At 65.4% G+C, this 10,140-nt stretch overlaps 1 protein-coding gene across 1 annotated transcript; it reads left to right on the forward strand.

Annotated features, from left to right (window-relative positions):
• Nucleotides 1-348: 348 nt before the first annotated feature.
• EMID1 (EMI domain containing 1) lies at nucleotides 349-9,875 on the forward strand. The gene is given in 20 exon segments (XM_030460551.1): nucleotides 349-551; nucleotides 2,914-3,027; nucleotides 3,301-3,407; nucleotides 5,089-5,130; nucleotides 5,133-5,174; nucleotides 5,301-5,319; nucleotides 5,321-5,360; nucleotides 5,503-5,530; nucleotides 5,533-5,645; nucleotides 6,124-6,220; nucleotides 6,361-6,498; nucleotides 6,650-6,727; nucleotides 6,804-6,831; nucleotides 6,833-6,854; nucleotides 6,959-7,012; nucleotide 7,095; nucleotides 7,164-7,207; nucleotides 7,286-7,330; nucleotides 8,788-8,878; nucleotides 9,736-9,875. Coding segments are annotated over 20 exon segments (1,311 nt in total). The 5' UTR covers nucleotides 349-402; the 3' UTR covers nucleotides 9,795-9,875.
• The last annotated feature ends 265 nt before the right edge of the window (nucleotides 9,876-10,140 follow it).

Here is a 10,140-nt window from a genome sequence, read left to right on the forward strand (position 1 = left end):
TGAACACGCAGATCAGACACATGTTACACCCACACGCCTGTGCTCCCGCGCACGAGCAGTTCAACACACCCGTGTGCAACCCACGCCCACACGGGGACACCCACCCACTCTGTACCACCCGCGGAGGGGTCACAGGGATCCTCGCAGCCCCACATCGTGACCCCTCCTTTCTCTGAGTCCCACCCTCCCTTGCCCCCCTCCTCGTGTCCCTTCCAGGCCAGTGTGTCCCAAGTCGTGTTCCCCCTCCCCACAGCTGTGCCCCCCCACGTTGGTGGGGCGGAAGGCGGGGACGGGGGGGCTCCTTCCTCCTCCTTCATCCCTCCTCCTCCTTCTCCTCCTCCCCGCCCCTCCCGCTCAGGTGCCGTGCCGGTGCCCGGGCAGCGCCGAGCTCAGCGGATCGGGATGGCCCGGCCCCGCCGCCTGCCCCTGCCTGCCCCCTGCCTGCCCCCCTCCTGCCACCCTGCCTGCCCCCTGGCGTTCTGCCTTTGCTGCCTGCTGCTCCTGCCAGCTGTGGCTCCTGGAGTCGGCCTGCTGCAGCCGGCAGCCCGCAGGTACCGGCACGGGGGGTTTGGGCGGGGGGCACGGGTACGAGGCAAGGGAGCACCGGGGGGGCATCTGGGTATGGAGTAAGAGGGAGAAGAGGAGGGGGTTTAAAGGGGGCTGAAGTACAGGGAGCTCTGGTACCGGCTACTGGGTCGCTCCAGATACCGGCACAGGGGCTACGGGCACGCGGGGGCTGGTACCGGGAAGCTCTGGGTCCCGGGGGGCTGTGGGCACAGAGAGAGCTGGGTAGCGGGTCCCAAGAGGGTTCTGGGTCCCGGGGGATTGCGAGCACCGGGCATGGAGGGCATTTGGCACCGGGGGGCACCGGCTGCTTGGTCCATGCTGCTGGGGTTATCAGAGCTGGAGGTTACTGGGAGACATTGGGGCTAGCTGGTCTTACTTGGACTGGCTGTCACCGGGCGTTACTGGTGATAGCTGGACTTCCTGGGACTGACTGAGGGGATACTGGGGTTTGCTGAGCAAACCAGGCTAGGACTTACTGAGGTTAGGAAGAACTGGTGCTTACTGGTGAGCTACTGGGACTAGCATCACTGCCGGGGTATCAGAGCTATGAGGGTTAGCAAGATGCTGGGACAATACTGGGTCTACCTGGCCATACTGTGGCTGCCTGGCGATACTAGACACACTGGGACATGCTGGGGCTGGTGTGGGGTGAACAGCCCCGGCCCCGGGGTCCTGCCTGTCCCTGGGAGGTGGCGGGGACCGGGGCATCCCGATGGTGGGATCGAGGTGGGTTGCAGCCCTGTGCCCCCGATCCCATCCCGGTGGAGCGGCAGAGGGGGGAGTTGGGGGGGTGGCGGGGATTTTGTTTACAGGAAACCTTTGGCTCTGCAGTGTCCTCCGCACCGGATTGCGGACCTCCCGGTTCCGCTCGCGGTTGGCGAGGCGACGGGCAGAACCAGCCTCATTTCCCCTTCACTCCTGCCAAGCCCAGGAAGACCCCAGCGCCTTGGCACTACCCCGACATGCCCCCCACCCCCCAAATCCCCCATCCCACCGCCCCCACTTCCCACCCTGCTGCTGGTATCGGGGAAGGGGAGGGGGGGAAATGGCTGGAGTCCCACATGCCATTGGGTGGGAGGAGGTGAGCACGAAGCCAACGGGGGCCGGGGGGGGGGGGTTTAGTGCCAGCCCTGAGCTGGGCTTTGCTCCTGTGGTTCCTGACTTGCAGAGACCCGGCCAAATCAGTGCATGAATGCTGGTCAGTGCAGGCCGTGCGAGTGCTCACACGTTGATACCCGGCCTGCTCCTTCCCTGCTTCCCAGGGGAGCATTCCAACCGTCCTAGGAGGGCATTCCTCCTTCTTCGTGCTCCCAAGGGGGCATTCCTCCTTCCCTCCATCCCATGGGGCATTCTCTCCATCCCAGGAGGTCATTCCCTCCTTCCCTACTTCCCAGGGGTAGCATTCCCTCCTTCCCTCCATTCCTTCCTGCTTCCCAAGGGGGCGTTTCACTCCTTCCCTCCATCCCAGGGGGGCATTCCTCCCTGCCAGGCAGGAGAGAGGGAAGTAAGACGAGCCAGGACCCATCCCCAGCCCCATACATACCCCTCGGCACCCCTGGGCTGGCACGCTCCTCTCCCCCCAGACGCATCCTCCCACCTGCCTGGGGCACCTTGGTGCCTGTCCAGAGGGGGACGTATCACCCCACCGTGTCGCTGTGTGTGTCCCTCTCCCAGGACCCCGCTGGGCACGGCAGAGGGTTGGCAAAGGCGTGGTGACAGTCCCCTGCAGCTCGGCCGCTGTCGTGTCCCTGGCACCGCGCTGCCTGGGACAGTGCCTGCCCCGGAAACCCCTGTGCCACCCGCTGTGTCCCCCCTCCGGCATCTCCCAGACAATTGTCCCCACTCGTCCCAGCTGCCGCCCCTCCCCTCAGTCCCCAAAAGCTTGAGGTTGGACTCAAATGCACACACACCCTCGGAGCCTGGAGCCGCCGAGGGGGACAGGGACAATAGGGCGTCGTGACCTTGATGTCCACCCCCCCCTCCCCTCCTTGCGGGGGAAACTGAGGCTGGGGAGGGGGCGGGGGCAGGCAGAGCCTGGCATGGCTGAAGAAAGAGGACTTTGTGTGCGGTGGGGTGGGCTGGGGGGCTGCGGGCCCTGCTTCCAAGCCAGCCGAGCCGGGAATGCAGCAGGAATGTGGGGGCCCCAGCTCCCAGACAGCCCCCACCTGGGGGCAGCCCCCGTGGGCCACCCAAAAGCTGGGGGTGCAATCTCCGGGGGAATTTAGGTAATAGGACCCTGATATGGATATACATATCCCTCACCACACCCCTCACCACACTGGTGGCACTGCCACCACCACCAGTCTCACGGTGTCCCTTGAGCATGACTGATGGTTTCCATTGCAGCAACTGGTGCTCCTACACGGTGACAAGGACAGTGTCATGCCAGGTCCAGAATGGCACCTTCCTCCAGAGGGTCTTCCAGGGCTGCCGCTGGCCCCTGGCCTGCAGCGGGGGCAGGTGAGAGGTGATACCAATGTCCCCTGCCCCAGTATGTCCCAGCACCTTGTGAGCCGTGGTAGCTGTGATACCCCCCCTGGATGGAAGGATGAATGGATGGATGGACGGATGGATGGATGGAGGGATGGAGGGATGGAGGGATGGAAGGAGGGATGGATGGATGGATGGATGGATGGATGGATGGATGGAGGGATGGAGGGATGGAGGGATGGAAGGAGGGATGGATGTTCCTGTGGGTGCTGGCTGTGACAGCACTCTCTCTCTCTGTGTTAGCAGCTATCGCACGGTGGCCCGGCCCATCTACAGGGTGACCTACAGGACAGTGACAGCACTGGAGTGGAGGTGCTGCCCCGGGCATGCTGGAGCCAACTGCCAGGAAGGTGGGAGCTGGAATGGCTAGGAAATGGGGATTCATCCTGCCAGGGATGGGCTTCTGGCTCCTCATTGGCAGGGTGGGTCACCCAGGGGCTGTGGATGGGCTGCTGGGCTGGGAAGGGATGGATGGGGAGGTAAGTGGTGGGAGGGGTCACTGGGTGGTCCTTGGGGTGGGTGAAGGGATGGGTGGATGGAGGCATGGAGGGAGGGAGGAATGGAGGGAGGGATGGATAGATGCATATTCTTCTGTTGTGGGTTCATGGATGGATATTCCCATGGTTGAGTGGATGGATAAATGGATGGATGTTCCTGTAGATGGATGGATGGAAGGAGGGAGGGAGGAGGGAGGGAGAGGGAGAGGGAGGGATGGGTGGGTGGTGGATGGATGGATGTTCTCATGGTTGAGTGGAAGAAGGGATGGATGGGTGTCCCTGTGGAGGGTGGGTGGACACCTCTGCCTGTGGGTGGTAGGCAGGTAGAGAGATCCCTCTGGGTGGGCAGGGTGTGCTTGGCTGGGTGAGTAGCTCAGGGGGGTAGGGGGTGGGTGGAGGGATAGGTCTGGGGAGGTGTCAGTGGATGGACACCCCTGTCCAGGTGGGGGGGTCTTTGTCCCCATTGTCAACCTCCCTCCCTTCCCTATGGGTCCCTAGTTCTGGCTCTGGAGGGGCTGTAGGGTGAGTCCCCCCCACGCAAGGGGGGACACACACCTAGGGGACAGCAAGGGGGTGGCACTAAGGACCTGCAGGACCTGTAGGGGACCAGCTGGGTGGCAGCAGTGTGGAGGGAGAGTGGGGGTACCCTTCCACCTCCTCCTGCTCCATGCGTGCTTGGCTGGGTGCCCCACATCTGGGCCCGCTTAGGGTGGTGTTGGCTGTCCCCTGCAGCACGAAGGTGGCCTTACCAGGGAGGGGGGGACACACACAATGCCACCAGCTCTGCACCAGACACCCCTTTCCTGCCATGCTGGGTAGGCCCCAGCCCTGTCCCCAGGGTCCTTTGGTAGGAGACAAGGTGCTGGGACCCCACCATGGGGGTGCAGATGTGGCGAGTGTCCCCAGAAATGTGTCCCCTCCCCTCCAAAGCCACCTCTGAGACAGGGATGGGGAGGGTTCTCACAGTGGGGCCATAGGGGGGGATTGGGGGGTAGGGTTCAGGACTGGAGAGGGCTGGGGGGGGTTTTGCTCAGGGTTACAGGGTGGGTTGGGGGGGGGTCTGGTGTTTGATCAAGGGTGGATTTGGGGGCAGTTAAGGTTAGGGGGTGGGGGGGTTCTGTGAGTTCATGGGGGGGGTTGGGGGGACTGATTTGAGTGAGGGGGTGAGTTGGGGGGGCTGTTGTATGGACGTGGAGGGTTGGGGAGGATGGTTAACTTTGGGGGTGCTGGTATGTGATCCGGGGGGAGGGAGTTTGGGGGGCAGGTCAAGGTTAGGTGGTGGATTGGAGGGGTCTGACATGGTCATGGGGGTCTGGGAGTGCTGATTCGGGACCATAGCAGGTTGGGGTGCTCTGGCTGGTCACTCATGGGGAGAAGAGGGACCCATGGGAGGGGGGGGCTTTAGGGCACTGAGGCTCCCCAGAGTGAGGATGGAGCCCCCCCTCATTTTAGGGTGAGGGGAGGAGCTTTTCTGAGTCCTGTAGCCCATGGGGGGGAGGATGTGTCCCCTTCCTGACCCCCCCTCCCCCAGCAGAGCCTCAAATCCTCCTGGCCCTACGGGACACGGGGCACCCAACCCCTCCCCACGCCGCCCCTCCCTGCGCCCCACAGCATTCTCAGGTGCGTCTGTGCCCCCACCCCCCTCCCCTTGCCACCCCCTCCCCTTACCACCCCCCCTGCACCAACATGAGCAAAGAGGGGTGGGTGCCCCCCACCCCACCACCTCCTCTGCCCCCCATCCCGCAGGGTGCCTGAACTGCAGCCAGGGGGGACCTGACAGCCCGGATCACCACCCTCGAGATGCAGGTGACCCCTCAAAAATATCCCCCGGACCCCACCCCCGCCGATGGACAACTCCCACTTCCCGAGGGGGCACCGGGAGATGAGGGGAAGCCCCTCCCCCCCTCCCCCTACGCTGTGGCACCCAACTCGCCCATCTCGTTGCCAGGTGGCCCGGCTGTCGGTGGCTGAAGCCCCACCCCCCCAGCACCCAAGGGCAGCCCCCCGGGCAGGGGACAGGACCCCGGGCAGCTCTGGGGGGCTCCAGCTGCCCGCGGGAGCCCTGGGGATGATGGTAAGGGGCGGGGGGGGGTGTTCCAAATCACAATACCCACCCCCCCCACCCAGCCACCCGCTTCCCGCAGCACCAGCGTTGGTGGCAATGCCACATCCTGTGTCACCAGTGCTGGTGGCAGTGCCACCCAGCAGCACCCCCCAGGCAAAGCACCCTGGTGATATCAATGGGAGGGGGAGGGTAATCTGTGGGAGACCCCCTCTTGGAGCCCCTTATGTGGGGGAGACTGCAGTCCCACCCCTGCTGTCTCCAGGAGGTGACACGGAGCCACCCTTGGGGACCTGCCCCAGCTCCAGGGGGCGGGGGGGGGGGTGGTGTAGAAGGACACGCCCCTCCCCCCAAGCTCCAGTGCTTTGGTTTGGGGCAGGGTGGGGGCTGCTGCTCTTGGGGTGCCCTGCCCCCTCCCCCCAGGCCCACCTGCAGCATGGAGCAGTGATGGTGGGTGGGGGGCACCCACCGAGGTGGGACCCCCCTGAGGACACTGCTTGGCTGCAGGGACCCCGGCTGGAGGGCCCCCCCGGCCCCAAGGGGGATGCAGGAGGACGGGGACCCTCGGGTGTTCCGGGGTTGAAGGGTCCGATGGGGCCACCAGGTAAGGAAGGGGGGATTGCCCTGGTTTTGAGGGGGGTCCCAGGCTCTGGCTGAGCCCCTCCCTGATGACACGGGGGTGGTCTCAGCAGGGAATTTAACAGACACCCACTCCCCTCCTCCCCCTCCTCTTCCTCCTTGCAGGTCCCCCCGGCCCCCCAGGACCACCCGGCCGGGATGGAGCCAGGGGCCCCCCCGGAGAGAAGGGCTTACCCGGCCCTCCCGGCCCCCCAGGACCCCCTGCTCCCCTGGGGCCAGTGATACCCCACGGAGCCCTGCCCAGTAAGGGGAGGCTGGGGAGGGTGGGAGGGACTCTCCCCCAAATGGGGGCCGGGCTGTGAGGAGGAGGCTGGGGGATCGGGAGGGGGGGGTATCACCAAGGCTGGGGGTGCTGAGACTCCCGGGGGACGAGTCTGACCCACCCATCCCCCAGGGGACCCCCTTCTCTCTAACACCTTCACTGAAAGCATCGTGGGTCCCACCGGCCCACCCGGACCCGTGGGGCCAATGGGTGAGTGTTTGTGTGCCCCCCCCTCCCCAAAACACCCCCGAGGGCCGGGCTGAGCTGTGCCCCCCCCTTCTTGCAGGTCCCCCCGGCCCCCCGGTCCCATCGGCCCCCCGGCCCCCCAGGACCCGATGTAAGTGTTGGGAGCAGATGGGTGGGGGTGTCCTGAGCCCTCCCACCCCCAGGATCGTGTGTGTGTTTGTGTGTCCCACCTGATGCCACCCCGTTTGTCCACAGGGTAGGGAGGGGGCACCTGGAGCTGCCGGCCCCCCCGGTGAGAAAGGAGACAGAGTGAGTGCCCACCCATGTCACGAGTTGGGGAGGTCTCAGCCTGGGGCGTGTGGGGGGAGGGGGCTATGCCAGCATCCCCCAGGGTGTTGGGGGTGTCCGGCTGTGCCCCTCACTCAGGTGCTGATAGGATCTCCCCCTCTCCCCTCCTCAGGGTCCCCAGGGCCCCCCGGCAGCCGTGGCCAGGCTGGGGCACAGGTAGGTGGCCGGATCGGGCCCCCCGGGGTGCAGCCCCCTTGCCCCCCCCTGCCAGCCCCTCTCCTCTCTGTGTTTCAGGGCGAGCCGGGCCCCCGGGGCCACCCGGGTGACAAGGGCACTTGGGTGAGTGGTGGGTGACACCGGGGACAGGAGGAGGAACACTCCTGATGTGGGGAGTGGAGGGGGGGGTACCCTCACTCCTCCCGGGAGGGGGGTAACCATGTCCCCTCTATGTCCCCCTACCCATGGAAGGTGACCCTGTGCCCTGTGGCCCCCTGTGACCCCTCTTTTGTCCCAGGGGGAGGGTTTGCATCACCTCCGTGAGGCACTGAAAGATTTTAGCAGAGAGGGTTTTAATCTTGGAAACAATGATTGGGCTCTACGGTGAGTAGGGGGGGACAGCCCGGGGGGAGGGAGGGGACAGGGGACCCCCAGGGTGGCCCCTGCTCCATGGGTGGCCCCTCCACTCCTTCCTCCCCTCCCCCCAGCGGATCGGCAGGTGCCTGTGACATCACGCTGCCTTGCTGACGTCATAGAGCTGGGGCAAGAGGTGTGTGGGATGACGTCATCAGCTCAGCGTGATGTCACCACCGCGCGCTGGGGGTCACGGCCAGCACTGGGGATATGCTTGTAGGGCAGGGACCCCGTGGGTGGGCACCCCCAGAACCCCCGGCACTGCCCCACGGTGTCCCCAGCAGGCCGGGGACAGGGGGTGGCAGAGGCACGGGGACAGCTGTGTCCCCATCAGGGCACTGCTTGGGGCATCAAGGCAGCACCAAGGGACCCCCAGGCCCCCCCAAGGGAGGCACCCTCCTGGGAGACCTGGCACCCCCACCCACTTCACCCACAGCACCCACCCCCCTGCCGGGGCTGCACCCACCCTGTGTCCTGCTGGGACACCCGTGACACCTGTGCCACCCATGCCGTGACATCCCTGCTGTGTGCTACCTGTGACATCTCTGCTGTGACACGTTTCCCACACCATGCCACACGTCCTGTGCTACCTGTGCCACACCACACGTGCCATTCCATGCCACCCGTGCCATGCTATGCCACCCATGCTGTGCCATGCCATGCTGTGCTGTGCCATGCTGTGGCCACCCATGCCATGCTGTGCCATCTGTGCCACCCATGCCATGCCAGCTGTCCTACCCATGCCATGCCATGCCATGCCATGCCATGCCATGCCGTGCCACCTGTGCTGTGCCACCTGTGCTATACTGTGCCAGCTCTGCCATGCCATGCCATGCCATGCCATGCCGTGCCAGCCATGCTGTGCCACCCATACCATGCTGTGCCACCTGTGCCACCCCTACCATGCCAGCTGTCCTACCCATGCCATGCAATGCTCTGCCACCTGTGCTGTGCCATACTGTGCCAGCTCTGCCATGCCATGCCAGCCGTGCCATGCCGTGCTAGCCATGCTGTGCCAGCTGTGCTGTGCCACCCGTGCCATGCTGTGCCATGCCATGCCAGCTGTGCTGTGCCACCTGTGCCATGCGATGCCATGCGATGCCAGCCATGCCATGCCCCCCGCGGGTGAATGCACTGCTCTGCTCTGCTCTCTCCCTCTCCCCCAGGCCAGTAGCTTCCAAACCCTCCTGCGGCAGCAGGCCCAGCTGGAGGTCCTGGCTAGAAGGGTCACCTTGCTGGAAGCCATCATCTGGCCAGGTAATGGCACACCGCCACCCCCCACCCAGCATGAGCTGAGACCCCCCCTGGGTGCGGGCATGGAGCACGGGGGGGTTTGGGAGAAGGTCCTTGGAGACCCCCACACATCCCCCTGCCCAAGGGACACCATGGAGATCCTGCTGGATTGGGAGAGGTGACCACGGAGAGCTGCTGGGAGCACGGAGACTCTCATGGATTGAGAGAACTGCAGGGAATCCCTGGGAGCCTCCCAATAGATCAAAGGAAACCTGGGAGCTCCCCAAGGATCAGGGGAGCCCCTGGAGCCTCTGAAACCAAGGGAGAGCCTCTTGGAGCAAGGGAGACCATGGAGACATTCTTGTATTGAGAGGCACCCATGGACCCCTCTTGGCCAAGGGAGCCCTGGAGCTCCCCAAGGATCACAGGAGACCATGGAGCCCTTCCCAAACCAAGGGAGCCCCATGTAAGACCCCATGACCCAAGAGAGCCCCCAGTGCCAGGGTGCCCAGCAGGGGGATCAGCGGGGGTGCCCCCACCCTTTTTTCCCTCTCCTCCACTTTCTAGCTCTGCTTTTGTGCAGGGGGGTCCCAGCTCCGGGGGTGCCGGCCAGGGGTCCCAGGGGCCAGTTGGGGTTCGGGGAGGGTCCCCATGTGTGTGTCCCCTGTGCCTCCCCCAGCCAAGGGCTCCCGGGGGACAGCTGCAGGGGCTTAGGGGGTGGAGGGGATGAACCCCTTCTCCACGGGGCTGGGGTCTCCTGAACCCCCTTTCTGTGGGGCGAGGGACCCCCCACCCACAGCACCAATGCCAGGGGGACTTTTTTTTTTTTTTAGGGAGGGGGGCGTGTGTCTCCTGACACCTCTCTCCTTTCCTCCCCGCAGAACCAGAGCCTGGCTCGGGCAGTGCCCCCCCGGCACGGTGGCCCCCGGTCCACCCGTAGCAAGCGTGACAATGGCCACCCCCAATACCGCATCGTGGCCCCCCCTCGGCGACCCCAAAGACAGCAGTGAGGGGGCGGCACCCACTGTGTGTGTGCGTGTCCCCAAAAAAACAAACCCTGCACCCACCGCCGGGACGGGACGGGACGGGACGGGCAGGAGCAGCGGCCGGGGGAAGAGCACAGGGTGGGAGTCACCCCCCCGCGTCCCCCGGGCCCCCCCAGGCCACCTGGTGCCAGCTGGTGTCATGGCACCGCCCTCCCGCAAAGCTTCGCCCCCAGCGATGTTTCTTGACGCCCCCTCTTCAGAGGAGGAGATGAGGGAGGGGGCAGGGACCCCCGCCCCATT

Source organism: Calypte anna, chromosome 15 (genome assembly GCF_003957555.1).
Source record: "Calypte anna isolate BGI_N300 chromosome 15, bCalAnn1_v1.p, whole genome shotgun sequence".
In the NCBI taxonomy this organism is placed as follows: Eukaryota; Metazoa; Chordata; class Aves; order Apodiformes; family Trochilidae; genus Calypte; species Calypte anna.